This window comes from Danio rerio, chromosome 6 (genome assembly GCF_049306965.1).
Source record: "Danio rerio strain Tuebingen ecotype United States chromosome 6, GRCz12tu, whole genome shotgun sequence".
Taxonomy (NCBI): domain Eukaryota; kingdom Metazoa; phylum Chordata; class Actinopteri; order Cypriniformes; family Danionidae; genus Danio; species Danio rerio.
Window position 1 is genome coordinate 9,005,001 of NC_133181.1, and position 17,320 is coordinate 9,022,320.

A 17,320-nucleotide genomic window follows, 5' to 3' on the forward strand; every position below is an offset into this window, starting at 1 on the left:
AACTCAAAATTATTAGCCCTCCAGCTATTTTTCTTTTCTTTTTTAAATATTTCCTAAATGATGTTTAACAGAGCAAGTAATCTTTCACAGTATTTCCTATTATATTTTTTTCTTCTGGAGAAGGTCTAATTTGTTTTATTTTGGCTAGAATAAAAGCAGTTTACAAAAAAAAAGTTGCATTATTATTATAGGTCAGTATTATTAGCCCCCTTAAGCAATATTTTATTTTGATAGTCTACAGAACAAGCCATTGTTATATAATCACTTGCCTAATTCACCTATTTAGGCCTTTAAGTTGCACTTTTAGCTGTATACTAGTATCTTGAAAAATATCTAAAATATTATGTACTGTCATCATGGCAAAAGTTATTGGAAATGAGTTATTAAAACTATTCTGTTTAGAAATGTGTTGAAAAAGTCTTCTTTCTGTTAAACTTATATTGGGGAAAACATATATACAGGGGGGCTAATAATTGAGGAAGGCTAATAAATCTGACTTTAACTGTAGGTGTGATAGTGAGGAATGATGCGTGAAGTACTTGTTTTGGAGAAGTTGCCACAAAGACTTACCAACAATATGATCTTTGGAGTGAACATGTTGCCAGAACTTTCCCCGTTCTCTGTGGAAAGGGTTTTATTTGCATTACACACATATGACTCAGAGCAAGTGTACTATTATATCAATTACAATTCATTAAATAAGTTTAATAAACCCTAATCAGTCAATGTATTGGGTTTAAATACATTTTCATATAATATAATTACACAAGAATACAATCAGATTTTTATTTGTTTTTAATGAACCCTCTTTTACTCACACTCTTCTGTTAAAAAACTACAGTAATGATGTTTAACGATAGTATTATGAAAAATTATTTTATTAAATATTTAAATATACATTCTTAAATGTCATTTATTTCTGTGATAGCAAAGCAAAATATTTCAAAATGTTTCCTTTAAAAGAATTCTCAAGGGAATTAATAAAAAAGGCAGCCAAATGGATAAACGTGCATTTAATTTTAAAATCATATTTAGATAGGATCTCCAGTTTAGTGTCTCACCTTTGTCTCCTTCTCTCTGTTGTGTTTTTGACTGCAAAAAACAGGTAGAGATTACACTGCAGTTTAAATTAATGAGGAATGTATGAATGCAGATGCATGAATGAAAAAAACACACACACACAGACACACACACACACACACACACACACACACATATATATATATAAATACATATATATATATAAATCAGGGCTCGAAATTGCGACTATTTTGCTGCAGTACACAAAGCCAAGTCCGTAATGCTTGCCCCGCCTTCACGCTCTTCTTATTGGCCCACTGCTCTAGCACTGAAATATCAGCTGTCGATCACTCTGTTAATATCTTCTGCCTTGGGATGACAGAAAGAGCTACTACCGTGAAAAATCGTAAAGCACTAAAGATTAGAATAAAGATAACATTGACAGATTTTGTTTTAGAAACCATGGCATCTAAAGTTACAAATAATGACACATCTTACTAGTGATCATGTGCTGAATGTTAATCCACCATCTACACTTTTCCAAGAGTGGACAAAAGACTCCATTGGCTTCAATTCCGCTATGAAATGTCTGTGGGATGGAATTTTCAGGTAACTGTCTGCCACATTTAGCACGAGAGCTTCTGTTTAATCCTTCATTTAACCAACAGATGCTGTCCGCCGTGCAAGTGGAAGCTATATGTAAAATTTTAACACCACATATACCATCGCAAATGGGCTTGCAAACTAATATCGCTTCTCATAAAAAGATCGGTATTGCTATTAACATGATGTATGTATATAATAAGGTACAGTATATGTCAAAAGCAAATATCAGACAGAGAACAGCACAAGTTATATCGTTAACAGAATCATTCATGTCCAGCAGTGCGTGCAGGGCCGGTAAGCAGTCCGTGTACCTTTAGGGCACTCAGTTATATTATAAAAATGTATTTTCATGTGATGACAGGATTTCGTTGAGACATATTTTTCTCACGCTTACATATATATTTTTTTGCTTGTTAGTTTGATTACTGTAGATTTCAAATGCAATAAATATTTGTATAAAACTTGTACTAAGGGTGCTTATAATTAGTGGGTGCGACTAATATATATATATATATATATATATATATATATATATATATATATATATATATATATATATATATATATATATATATATATATATATATAGTTTTGTTTTTATTCAATACCAATGAGATTAAGTAAATTGTTTGATGTGTTGTTTAGTTTAAAACAGCAACAACAATTTTATGTGCTCCATGTAGCCTAAATGTCAGTTTAAAAACCAACAAAAAGCCTAATTTTAGGCTACACTGCAGTTAATATTATTATTTTACATTTATTTGTAAACCTAGTGCGTTTTAAAATGCGTTTCACTCCTTGTCCTTGCTTTATCCATCAAAAATAATAATAATTTTACCTTTTAATCAGTTATGGCCTTTGATTTTTGTTTAAAATGTAAAAAATAAAAATGTATTGGGTAATTTGATAAATAACATAAACAATACTCGATACAACTACTGCTTTTACATTACTGTGATGCTTGGGTTTAGGGTTGGTGTAGTGCTAGACTATAATTAAATTCAATTAATGGGAGATTAAAAAAATTATATAAATAATTCTCGATAACTTCCGGCCAGGGCGAGGCAGTGGCGCAGTAGGTAGTGCTGTCGCCTCACAGCAAGAAGGTTGCTGGGTCAAACCTCGGCTCTGTTGGTGTTTCTGTGTGGAGTTTGCATGTTCTCCCTGCCTTTGCGTGGGTTTCCTCTGGGTGCTCTGGTTTCCCCCACAGTCCAAAGACATGTGGTACAGGTGAATTGGGTAGGCTAAACTGTCCATAGTGTATGAGTGTGTGTGTGAATGTGTGTGTGGATGTTTCCCAGAGATGGGTTGCGGCTGGAAGGGCATCCGCTGCGTAAAAACTTGCTGGATAAATTGGCGGTTCATTCCGCTGTGGCAACCCCGGATTAATAAAGGGACTAAGCCGACAAGAAAATGAATGATAGAACTTCCGGCCACAAACATATCTGATCTAGCAACAACCTGAGTTTGTCCGCAGACTGGAGGTATTATAAAGTTGATGACGACAACGTTGACATAGCAAACTGTGAGATATGTAAACTTGAGATTGCAATTATTTATGTTATTTATTATTTGATTGTTCAAGCTACCTCACAGAAGTGCTCTGTTTGCTAACATACATGTTGTATGTTAAAATAAGGTGAATTAAATAGAAAATAAGGAACATCCTCGATCTGTATCTTCACTCTTCTTTATCCTTTATTTTTTACGTATTATAGAGGTATCGGATCGGGTTCGGTATCGTTAGATATTCAAAATCAAATGACTCAGACTTGAAGGCAAAAAAAAAACCTGATCGGGACATCCCTAACTGAAACTAACATCTATAAAACCTTATTTTAATTTCATGGTACCTTTAACTATGCCCCTATTACAATTACTTTGCTATGTAGCCCTGCCCCCTAATCAACATTCCGTTTGAGTTGGAAGTACATCAACATAGTGAAATAAATATTCCAGATTACATGGACATTAATATTGAATACTCACTATGTCTGTGTACAGCAAAGCCCAGGAGTGACACAACCATGAAGAACAAAACACCCGCAGACACCGAGCCAACAATCAGAGCCAGATCTGTGTTGCCTTTACACACACACACAATAAAAAAATAAAATATTTTGAGAAATCCACTTTAAATTGTTGTATTACTATGGTAAGATAGTAATATTTGAGAGTTACCTGTAGAGGCTTGGGTGCATTCGTGATATCCTGAAATATTATGCAATAAACTTAAATTTAGGGAGCATTTATGAGATATCACTTGTCATTCAGCACTGTACTCACCTGTAATGCATGGCACAGATAGTGGCGTGCTCATTTTGGAGTACGCTTGTGTGTTGGCCAGTGATACGCTGTACTGACACTGATACTGCATGCCATGTTCATAACGTGCTGGTATGGGAAATTTAGCACTGTGTTGGGTCAGTGAGCCCTGATGGTTAGCCTGAGGTGATAAAACACCCACGCGGAATAAAGAGAAGAAGGCGTTTGGATATGCAGGTGACCCAACACACTCCAGTACCTTATCTTCATGATGGGATAAGGCCAATGTGGGTACTGGGAGCTCTGTGAGAGGAAACACACACAGATATAGATTTGAGAACATTTGCAAGAGTGCCAATGAGTTACAGCAAAACTAGGTGTTATTACACATTTTACCCAGCTTTCTGCAATACAAGCTTCTTAATGGTCATTCACGACAAGTTATGTTTTTAATCCAAGTAAACAACCTCATCCGGGAACTTGATTTCAAATATACTCACTTAATGTACTTAATCTACATTAATATGTATCTGCTTGTCGTCACGTTTCTTGTTTTTGACTGTTTGGCATCGTCTTTGTGAATGAATAATACAGGTAGTGCTTTATCTTTAGTTTCTGTCAGCTTCGCGTTTTTGACTGTTCGGCGCCATCTTGTGACTGAATAATGCGCATGTTAGTGCAAGTTCCAGCTGTTTTTGTTTCTTTCAATTTTGCTTTTATTTAAAGAACTAATAAGCAATGGTGGCACAGAATAATGTTTTGTGTCTAATTTTTATGTTTTGTGCCAAGTAAACATGTAATAAGCAGGATAAAGTACATCAATTAGGTTGTTTTTGTAGCCCTTCAAGGACGTATAAAGTTATCATTGAAGAGATTAATATGCCCATGATCTAAATGCTTTTGAATAGTAACTGCTATATTCTAGTATAATAATGAATAAATAAATATACAAATAAATAAAAAAAAATAAATGTTCTTTGATCTCAGAAATTCAAAGAATGACTAAACAAACCTGCAATCAAAAAAATATTTCTTTAAACTTGTTCAAACTACTTATATAAAATGAGCTGAAACAACACAATTCTTGAGATTTCATTAGGACAACTTAATTGTTTTATGTTCAATCAATCCACAAATTTGTTAAAAGTGTTAATGTAATCGATTTGTGTTGGGACAACATGAAAGAGTTTTTTTACAGTGTGTAGAACTGTTAAAGTGATAGTTCACCCAAAAATTAAAATGTACATTTTTATTTTTCAGTTACCATAATACAAAAGAAGATATTTTGAAAAATGGAATATAGAAAAATGGAAACCTGTAACCATTGACTTGCATAATATTTGTTTTCCTGCTATGGAAGTCAGTGGTTACAGATTTTCAGCTTTCTTTAAGTTGGACTCTACAAAAAGGCCAATTCTTGAGCTCACCTATGACTCATACATCTCATGAGCACCTTCAGGAGCCCCTCATTTCTCTGATCTCTCTATGTCAATCTATCTACAGTGCATCCGGAAAGTATTCATAGCGCTTCACTTTTTCCACATTTTTTAATGGTACAGCCTTATTTCAAAATGAATTAAATTCATTTATTTCCTCAAAATTCTACACACAATACCCCATCATAATGACAATGTGAGAATTTTTTTTTTTTAATTGTTGCAAAATTTATTAAAAATAAAAAACCTGAAAAATCACATGTACAGACGTGTTCAGTGCCTTTGCTGTGAAGCTCTAAAATGAGCTCAGGTACATTCTGTTTCCACTGATCATTCTTGAGATGTTTCAGCAGCTTAATTGGAGTTCACCTGTGGTCAATTCAGTTGATTGGACATGATTTGAAAAGGCATACACCTGTCTATATAAGCTCCCAGGGTTGACAATGCATGTCAAAGCACAAACCAAGCATGAAGACAAAGGAATTGTCTGTAGACCTCAGAGAAAGCATTGTCTTGAGGCACAAGGTTAGGTTACAGAAAAATTTCTGCTGCTTTGAAAGTTCCAATGAGCACAATGGCCTCCATCATCTGTAAGTGGAAGATGTTTGGAACCACCAGGACTCTTCCTAGAGCTGGCCGGCCATCTAAGCTGAGTGATCGGTGGAGAAGGGCCTGAGTCAGCAAGGTAATCAATAACCCAATGGTCACACTGTCTGAGCTTCAGTGTTCTTCTGTGGAGAGATGAATTTAGCAATGTACAGAGACATCCTGAATGAAAACCTGCTTCAGAGTGCTCTTGACCTCAGACTGGGGCGACGGTTTATTTTTCCAGCAGGACAATGACCCAAAGCACACCGATAAAAATATCAATGGAGTGGCTTCACAACAACTCGGTGAATGTCCTTAAGTGGTCCAGCCAAAGTCCAGACCTAAATCCAATTGAACATTTCTGGAGAGATCTGAAAATGGCTGTACACTGTCGCTTCCCATCCAACCTGATAAGAGTTTGAGAGGCTACTGCAAAGAGAAAATTCCCAAAGACAGGTGTGCCAAGCTTGTGTTATCATATTCAAAAAGACTTAAGGCTGTTATTGCTGCCAAAAGTGCATCAACAAAGTATTGAGCAAAGGCTGTGTACTTAATACTTAAGTACATGTAATTTTTCAGGTTTTTATTTTTAATAAATTTAACAATTTTACACCAAAAAAAAACTTTTTTCACATTGTCATTATGGGGTATTGTTTGTAGAATGTTGAGGAAATTCTATCTATCTATCTATCTATCTATCTATCTATCTATCTATCTATCTATCTATCTATCTATCTATCTATCTATCTATCTATCTATCTATCTATCTATCTATCTATCTATCTGTCTGTCTGTCTGTCTGTCTGTCTGTCTGTCTGTCTGTCTGTCTGTCTGTCTGTCTGTCTGTCTATCTATCCTTTAAGTTAGCCTTTTCTGCTGCTTCATATTTTAAAATATTACCTTTAAAAATGTTTAATACAGACATAAAATGTAACGAGAACAGCATGCACAGCAGTCTCCTTACCTATGACAGTGATGTGCACCGGCTGGCTGGCTGTGGAGTTCACAGTCTTCGGGACTTTGAGTTGGTAGAGACAGACATACTCTCCACCATCCTCCTGTCCCTCGGTCGTCACACTGAAACGAGACTCCTGGGACTGAGACACCAGTTTTGCTGGAGCAATCAGGGAGCCTGGGCCTCCTTTGGCTCTCCGGAGCAGAAGGAAAGCCTTTGGAGACTGTTTCTGAGGGTCATCTGGAGCTTGACAGTGAAATGACAGTGTCTGACCAGGCACAACATGTCCACCAGAGGGCTCCACCACCAGGTGAGGGGATGGAGGAGGACTGACATCAACAGCTAGAAGAAGAATTCAAATTAAGAGTATTTAGGCCCTGTTCACATGTGAAATTAAGATGCAATTTTTAGTGATGAGGAAGTTTGGATCATTTTTCTGACTCAGGCTTTTAAGTCTCGTTCAGCGAGATAAATCATTTCGTTCAATATGACAGAACTTTCTTAAAATGTTACAAGTTGCTTCTAAACACATCTACAACCAGGGCCAGATTAACGTATGGCCTCGGTAGGGCTGAAGCCCCAGGGCCCACGGCAGAAGGGGGCTCTTGATTGGCTAAAGGATTAATTTGCTCTATGAAATGGGAAACGCCTCTTTGCGTTATGCTTTCTCTCGTTGATGATGTGAAGTAGTCCTTTCGGTTCGCTGCTGTTCAAAAACAGTGACGTCGGTGCTAAACTGCAGCTTAGAGTGGCTGTAGCCCAATTAGAATATCGAATAGCCCTGTTTTAGTCACCCATAAGGGTCATCAGGTGTCCCAATTTTCCCAGGACAGTGCCTTATTTCAGCACTACGGTGAGAACCGTCCAGTCAAAGGTAGGCTAAGCAAGCTCATTGTAAAACAAGAAATAAAATTCATCACTGATACACTTGTGCATGTTGTAACAGAAGCTGGGATAAGTGGAATCATACTGAACGGACTCAAAACTAGGCGCCGTCTCGGCCTCGCGGCGGTTACAGCTGGATTCAAACTGGCGCGCCCGCACAATCCATCTATCACACAATATAACTGAGACAGTGCGCAAACAAATCAAATAGCCTACACAAGCAGTTATCAAAATATCCATAGTTGAGAAGTATCTATCTCAAGTAAATACACTCTTTTGTGCTTTACAGTAAGTCTAACTGAACCAGTTACAAAGCAAACTTTTTTCATGAATGTTTAATTTGCCCCTTTTATGATAACCACAGAAATAATGTGGAGCAAGGAAATGTTGGTGCTGACTTTTATTAGACAATATACCTGATACAACATATGAATGAATAAATAAATAAATAAATAAATAAATAAGTAAATAAATAAATAAATAAATAAATAAAATAAGGATGCAAGCCCTCTGTAACTCAGAAAACCACAACAAGCTATTTATATTATATAGGATATTATAAGCATAGATATTAAACATAATTTATCATTAAGGATTTATGGTAAGCTAAAGTTCTAAAGAACCTTTTTACAGCTAAACCCTTATTTAAAGTATTTATTCTAAATCACTGATTTAGAAAGTATTGCAAATATTTATTTATTTATGTTTTTTCTTTTTTTTTAACTGAATGTTTGAACTTTAAAGTTTATGTTATGTCATTACTTAGTTTTGTATACTGCAGGCCTATTTTAATAAAATAGAAAAATATATAATAATGAAATATAAATCAAATGGTGTAAAATTTGATAATAATATGAATTAATAAATTAATAATAAAAACAACAACAATTTATATATATATATATATATATATATATATATATATATATATATATATATATATATATATATATATATATATATATATATATATATATATATATATATATATATATATAAAATACACACACACACTTTTGTGAGGTAAAAAAAAATGAAAAGGGAGGCCCTTGGATATAGCTCCAGGGCCCAGTGTGTTCTTAATCCAGCCCTGTCTACAACTAGACCAAACAAACACAAACAAGTCATAACTAGAATGCTATAACAAAGAGAAAAATAATCATTCATCCCAGCAGTCACAGGACGTCAACATGATGTCAAATTGACTTTGTACCCCAACATTGTGCGCATTCTGTTTGTAAATGAAAATCAGGTTGACATCAGAACATAGCCTATTCATAAAGTGTTTATTGATCTGTTTAGACTTCTTTGTATGGTAAGAAAATTGTGCTAGCTTTTGCAATTTTAGACTGAATGATCAGAGACAGCCAATCAGCCAATCAGAAGTGGTTAGAAAGTGGAAAAAAAAGAGACACCAGGTGTGAAAAGAAAAGTGTCTCTTTTGTCCACCTGTGACAGATGAAAACTTCTCCTAATACCAGTAAGTATGTGCATGCAATATCAAAAAAAGTAATAATTTGCAATACAACACTAGCGATGTAAAGCAGTGCAGGGTGGAGTGCAGTTTGGTTTGGTGGTTACTACTGACTGAGGGTTTAATCTATAGACTATGCTGTTTGTTTAACAGTCACACCTCTTTGACCTCAAGACACTTCCTGCTTCAACTCAGTGGCGAACTGCCTAAACCAAACCAATGTGACAGAGATTCATGCAGCACTATTTGCGTTTATTGAGCCTGCATATTCAGTTGAATTATCAAAATATAAAGGAACATATAGTTTGGTATTTGAATTTTTTAACAAAAAATATATATGGCAAAAAACAGGATTTAGGTTTAATTTCCCATGCAAAAACACAGGGAAAAAACCCTGAATGATTTCACACAAGGATCATGCGGCAGTGAACACTGGAGTAATGATTTAAATTCAATGTTTTTAAAAAAAAACATATTTTAAAATGTATGCAAATGGGTAAAAAAAGGATTTTAAGCCAAATAATTGTATTCTTGATCAAATGAAATTTGCCTTGGTTTGCAGAAGAGACTTTTTAATATAATATAATATAATATAATATAATATAATATAATATAATATAATATAATATAATATAATATAATATAATATAATATAATATAATATAATATAAATCAATAAAATATAATATAATATAATTCAATATAATATAATGTAATATAATATAATATAATAAAATATAATGAAATATAAATCAAAAAAATATAATATAATATAATATAATATAATATAATATAAATCAATAAAATATAATATAATAAAATATAAATCAATATAATATAATATAATATAATATAATATAATATAATATAATATAATATAATATAATATAATATAATATAATAAAATATAAATCAATAAAATATAATATAATAAAATATAAATCAATAAAATATAATATAATATAATATGATATAATATAATATAATATAATTTAATAAAATATAAATCAATAAAATATAATATAATATAATATAATATAATATAATAAAATATAATATAATATAATAAAATATAATATAATATAATATAATATAATAAAATATAATATAATATAATAAAATATAATATAATATAATATAATATAATATAATATAATATATTTTAATATAATATAATATAATATAATATAATATAATAAAATATAAATCATTAAAAAAAATAATATAATGAAATATAGTATAATATAATATAATATAATATAATATAATATATAATATTATTATATAACACTAATTATATAATATTATATAATATATGTATTATATTATATATGTATTATATAATATTAATATAAAACACAGGGAAACTGAAGGCAGTGACGAGCACATCTTAGAACAGGGGTGCCCAAACTTGGTCCTGGAGGGTCAATGTTCTGCAGGTTTTTAGCTCCAACTTGCCTCAAAACACCTGCAAGGATGTGTCTAGAAAGCCTAGTAAGGGCTTGATTAGCTAGCTCAGGTGCGTCTGATTGGGGTTGGAACTAAACTTTGCAGGAAATCGGCCCTCCAGGACTGAGTTTGGACACCCCTGTCTTAGCCCTTTTTGCCTTTGAAATTCAAGCTACAAAGTAAATAATGCTGCAATCGATTTGTGTTTGGTTGTCTCAAAAAAAACCTCAAGAATTGTGTTGTTTGAGCTCATTTTAAATAAATACTGTAGTTTGAACAAACATTATTTTTTGAGTATACATCCAGAGACCAAGTGAAGCAGAATTTAGATTGGGAGAGAACCTGATGCCTTCCAGCCTTGAAATGCTGCCTCCAAAGGATGCCTTTTAGAGCTTTCGGACGCAGCCTTTGGGTGAGATGTGTAAGAAACTAATCCAGTCTGATAAATCTATTTACAGTAGGTGTTTAGGTTATAAACTGACTTAAGTTCATAGAAATATTAGAAACTAATTCACCCCTGAGGCATCCCGACCACATTACAAAATTAATTGTATGTTATTTTCGAATAATTCAACGGCCAACCATCAATTATTCCTTAAATAATATAAACTCACCTTCAAGCTTTGGTTGCATGTACATACTAAACATGCTATTTTCATACTGACAGCAATAATGATTCTCCTTCTCTTTATCGTTTCCCCCAAGTGAAAGAGTAAAGTGAGCCTCTTGTTGTTTGGTTGTATGCTTTATGGTTTCTATCAACTGCCGCAGTTTGAAAAGTTTAAACTCCAGTCCGGCATGACCTTCTGGAGCCCGACACAACAGCTCCACGGATGAGCCTCTGGTGCCGGTCTGGGTGAGGACAGGAGCTGGAGCAACGGAGGGCTCACCAGCTGGAAAAATATGGAGATATTAGTCAGAGTTACTTTCTAGTTCAATCATGTTTGGTCATTCTAGTCAATCAGCTAGGTTTGATTTAAATTATTCAGCACTGGAATATAAAAAATACAATATTTTCCAACCCAGGCTCATTCTGAAAACGTTCCCCTATATACATTTTTGGAGAGTGCCAAATATATCCCAAGAGCAACGTTTTTTTTTTGTTTTTTTTTCGTGAATCCACCACTCGCTGTGTATGCTTTTAGAGTTCACAAATTTCTCTCACAATTGCCTTTCGCGCCTGCTGTTCTCGCATTAAAAACACTGTCGACTGACTGACTGAATGACTGACTGACTGACTGACTGATCGACTGATCCACCCTTCTCCTTCCAATAGTATTTTCAAAAGCACCGATTGACCTGCCCAACCACTTCCCTAAAAATTTTTTAAAAAGCAATCCTTTTTTAAGAAGCCCTCGCCTGATTTTTACCACGTTTTCAGATTATACCACATTCTCACCCTGGTATTTACTTGTTTATTTTATTTTTTAGCTTCTGTTTTTGTCTTACCTGCTTTCTGGAACCGTTCTTTACTGGACTCGAACCCAGTCATCATGATAAACTCCACTCTGTCTCTCAAGTCCATCGACGTACATAATGAGCTAACTGGACAAACTGGCAACAACGTGACAGCTGTGCACACGGAGGTAAGTGGTCAGCTGGTAATGGCGAAAAGGAACGGCGTCATATCGGCCCGTGGCATTCGTTTTAAAACCGAAATGCAGCCATATGTACTTCTGACTACATAATTTGCAATCTCCAGAAATGTATATAGGGCTACATTTTCAGAATGAGCCCATGTTGATACTTTAAACTTCTATTAACCCTAAATGATGACAGAAATTTGACTTTTATATGGGATCATTTTTAACTTTCACCGAATAGCTTTTGTAATCAAGGAGATGATTTGAAAAGGTCAAATAAGGACACGTGTTGTTTGCAGTAATAAATTGTAGCCCTGCGAACAATGAAAAATCAATTACATCTAGTGGAAATGTCTGAAAATATTCTTCCATCTAGTAGAAATGCATCTAAATAATTTCAAACAGCACATTTCATATAAAATTAGAAAATAGTATATATTTTTTTACATTTTTAATAACAAACTTCTATCATTTTCTTTACATTTATCTTTTTATACTTTAATTTTAAGGAATATCACAAGTATTTGCTTAAAAAAAGCAGAACAGCTAACAAATTAATTATAAAAGGTGATAAATGAATTATAACTAATGTATAATACAAATTAGTAACATAATTGCATACAAAAACAAAATATAAAACTAATTATTGAATAAAATAAGTTAATCTAAAAAGTCTGTCATTTTTGACTACAAAGCAACCAGCAACAAAGGGCTAAGAGCAGAGGTTTCAGCAAAAATTACTCAAGATTGAAAAAAAATCTAAATAAACTTATATTTTGATCTTATGTCAATATATCAATATTGTAATATGAATACACCTACCACTAAAATGCAGCTTCAGGATGATCAAAACTGTGGGAAAATATCCATAAAACCACATTTTTCCAGTGCTGAGATCCAGATATTCCCGATTTTTTACAGCTACTAGTTTTACTAGTTTTTTTGTATATATATTTAAATGAGCAATGCTCTTTATGACTGATTCAACAGATTAAACCTCCCGTCCCCACTCACTTGCGCAAAACTTCCTCATCCTCGGGTTAAAAACACCAACGAACCTGTTTCATATGTTTAAGAAAACCACATCCTTCCATTACATCAAAGAAGCAACACTAAAACGACACTCCCTTGTGTGAGTTAATGCTGCAATGACAATGACAGGAAGCTCATGCTCAAAATTCATCTATTTTCATCCAAACCTTAAATTTGTCCACTGATATGTGCAATAAAAAGTGGTTTGTTTAGCACCGTGAATTGTAAGCCACACAGACTCTGAAAGGAGACACATTTATCCCAAACATCCCCATTAGTGGTTGACCAAAATGTTTATTTGTTCCTCTCCAAGCCTGATCTTGTGGTTTGAATAGAAAGAGCAGAAACTGTGTTTAACGCCATGTTTACTACAGCTGGGAGGAACTGTGGTCATTTGATTGTTTTGTCAGTGTCACAAGGACAGGAAAAACAACAGCTGCCTGTTGTCTTCCACATTATTTGTGTCATTCTATAATTAATCAATGAGCAAGAGAAACACACTGTAAAAAATCTACACAATCGATTTGTGTTGGAACAACAAGAAAGAATTAAATTAACTAATTGGCTTTTACAAATTTAAGTTGATTGAACATAAAACAAGGGCGACACGGTGGCTTAGTGGTTACCACAGTCACCTCAGAGCAAGAAAGTCGCAGGTTCGAGTCCTTTTTTCGCATAGTGGGTAATGTAGTCATTCAACTTCACAATTTGTAAAGTTGCAGTATTTGAATAATGATAGTTTGTTCCTTTACTTGAAAGGTTTGAATCAGAGAGGTTTACTCTATCATTATTATTGACATGTTATAGATATCAATCAACCTTAAAGTTTGCTTCGATTGTTCAGCGTTTACACTTTACCATTGCACACACTTTGTAACATTATATTTATTAAATATTAAGTTTAAGATATATAAATATATATATATATATATATATATATATATATATATATATATATATATATATATATATTTTTTTTTTTTTTTTTTTTACTATTAGACCTATTTGCCTTAGTAATGTTGGTAAATTAATGTGGTTATATGAATACAAAAATCCTAATATTTCCAAACGTTTACAATTTTTTTTTTTTAAATATTCAATAATTATTGATACCGAATGATAAGAAATAGTGTATCATGATAATTTTCTTTTTTTTTTTGCTGTATTGCCCAGCTCTAATATATGGGTTATGAGCTTATCACGCTGTACAGGGGCCTGTTCCATAAACCAAGCTTACAGAAAAAGCCAGGCTTATTTTGGTAAGTCAGGTTTATTAATGGTGGATTCGGTTTCATAAATCCAATTTACGATAGTTTAAACTCAGTTACTCTGGCAAATTATGCTGGGAAACTAGTGTGCTCCGGGGCAGGTTAACTCTCAGGGTAAGTCTTAAGTTCACGCTTAATCAAGGTAAAATTTACATTCTGCTGTGATTTGATGCCATTTTAATTCACTTAACCTCTTAATAATGATTAAAACTTTATAGTCACTTAATAATAATAATAATAATAATAATAATAATAATAATAATAATATATATATATACACACACACACACACACACACACACATATATATATATACACAAAACATCTTTAATATATATTAAACAACAAAAAAATACAAACTACAACTAGAAACTTTCAATTATATATATATATATTTTTTCTTTTTTTTCTGTTGTTGTTTTTTTTCCTGTTTATTACAACTTTAGTTAATATTTTCCCTCAACACATTAATTTGGGTGTACTAATTCTTTGACTGTGATCTTCACTTTATTTTTTGTTAGATTAGTTAAAAATTTAGCTTTTGCTTTTTGCACATAGATATTATTGTAAATCATCCTGTAAAAAATAATACATTAAAAGAAAGATCTGTGATGCGTGTACTTAGCTATATATAAGCTCTAACTGATATAAAGAAGTAGGCTTTCTTAAAGAAGGACTTTAAAGCTGTAGACCCAAGTGGAATAATCGGGAGATGGGTCTGGGCTGAGCAGTTGCCTTACTTTAATATTAAGATATTTTCCCATGGGGCACGGGAAACACAAGTGTCAAAGAGAAAGCAAAAATTTGCAGCGGATTCGGGAGCAAATAAAAAATCCCGCCACTTGTGCGTGCACGGCTCTTTGTACCCAGCATTTTAACTTAATGTGGTGACGTTATGCACATTTTGAATGTTACAGGGAGCCTGCAACACATTAACTTCTTTCTTGCAAGCAACAATTGCGCTGTGAACGGAGCTGTGTCTCATTTCAGAAATCTTTCAGTTATCATAGTTGCCATGGTAGCAAACAACATAAACGATGCATCTCGACCTTTAAGGTTGTACGACAGTAGCGTGCACGAGCAGTTATCTAGATTATTTAAACTGAACTCAGATTAGTTGGATCAAATGATCTTCAACTTGCTGTTATGGAACCAATTTAAGCGTGGACGTTTAGTTCGGCTCACTGAAGTCAGGCTTTTGACTTTAATCCCCGCTTTTTTTAAACCACATTTATTATACAGCCTCCAGGTCTTAAAGGGTCACGAAACACCAAAACACATTTTTTGAGCTGTTGACAGTCGTATATGTGTCCCACACTGCTAAAAACACTATTAAGACACCTATATTTCACTAAAAAGTGTAAATTGGTTGTTTTTGCGTTTTTTCAAGCAAATTCGTACTTCCTGTTTGAAACGAATTATTGAAGCTGCGTCACGGCCATGACATAATAGCCTGTATTCCAGCGTGCAGACTGGGCGTCTGTGCCAGAGTGAGTCTTATTACGTCTTACAGTGTGTTGCATTAATGCATGAGTAAGGCTTGGTTCAAACCAATTAGCGCGCTCTATTGTGCAACTTCATTAATATTCATTACTGTGTTTACACGACATAGACGCCACGTTGTGTTGGCAAAACAAGCGTGAAGTGTTGCTTTTATAGTTTGCTGCAGTTAAGTTTCGTTTTCTTTTTCTCTCTGTGAGAGCTCAGACTCACGTGTGGATTAACAGTGTACGCGACGCTCGACAACAATAACTTCACTTACGTGTCTAAGGAGGATTATTGTTTACCTGAGAGTTTACCTTAGCTTGTAGTATTCTCTTCATAAAGACGCGGCTCTAGTTGCTGGTGATTGTCCTGTCACTACAGATTTGGTAAGTGAGCGACCAGTGCTCTTTGTTTATTCAGTTTGTTCGTATCGAACTAAGTTAACTATTGCACCGTAACATGTTAGGACCACAACCAAACTTTAACCTCTTGTAGGGTTTTTAACCGCATTTAGTGACCGGAATAACACAAGCGGCTTTCTGACGCTACCTGCCGTGTGCATCTAAGTTTCCGGGAAATGCTGAGGTTTTTTTTCTTTCATTCGCCGTGCGGTATCAAACATTGGATGAAAAATACACGCTTAGAGCAGCTCCTCGAATCAAATATCTCGTTTGTCGCGAGGGGCATGAATGAATTCCCAGAATGAAAGAGCCAAACTGCAGTTAAAGTCCACCATTTAATAATTTGGCAAATAATTCCACTACAGATGTCCATGTAGGTTAAACACCATCACTTTCTACTGTGTGTGAGTATTTTGACGGAAACTCACGAGTGCCCAAATAGACACTCCCACACCCTCCCACTTTAGTTCCTCCTACGTTCCCCTCTAAACAGAGCTGGACACGCCCACTTTTCTGACTTTTTCCAAAGTAGAGGTGTGAAAACACCCTGCTGAAACGAGGGGGTTTCTTGGCCCTTTAAACCTAAAAATAGCAATGATGAGTCATTGAGCTTCTGGTCAAATGAACTAAGACAAAGCAGAAGATGTGGTCATTGTATATTTATAAGTGCATTAGGATGGTAAATGCAATATCTTGAAACTAATTTAAGGAACTGAAATATTACGAAAATGCCATTGGAAAATTTGCAAACTTTACAGTATGTTCACCATTTAAAGTTTTAGACAACTTTAACCTTATTACTTTTCTACTGGTTGATTTAGAGATGTAATATAGAGGGAAGTCAACAAAACATGAAAAAACACAAATGGACAG

General features: G+C 33.9%; 1 protein-coding gene across 3 annotated transcripts in view; it reads right to left on the bottom strand.

The window, feature by feature from the left end:
• The window catches only part of LOC137495917 (uncharacterized), a 68,242-nt gene that overhangs the window by 959 nt on the left and 49,963 nt on the right, over positions 1–17,320 (bottom strand). The window contains exons 1-8 of one of the 3 annotated variants that reach the window (XM_073953650.1): positions 13,084–13,345; positions 11,293–11,571; positions 6,880–7,212; positions 3,913–4,194; positions 3,808–3,837; positions 3,616–3,711; positions 1,062–1,092; positions 571–620 (exon numbers count right to left, since the gene is read on the bottom strand). In XM_073953650.1, coding sequence (XP_073809751.1) covers positions 571–620; positions 1,062–1,092; positions 3,616–3,711; positions 3,808–3,837; positions 3,913–4,194; positions 6,880–7,212; positions 11,293–11,571; positions 13,084–13,141 — 1,159 coding nt within the window. In that variant the 5' untranslated portion in view covers positions 13,142–13,345. Of the gene's footprint in view, positions 1–570; positions 621–1,061; positions 1,093–3,615; positions 3,712–3,807; positions 3,838–3,912; positions 4,195–6,879; positions 7,213–11,292; positions 11,572–13,083; positions 13,346–17,320 lie in introns of those variants that run through there. The other 2 variants (XM_068221881.2, XM_073953651.1) reach the window with 2 other exon arrangements.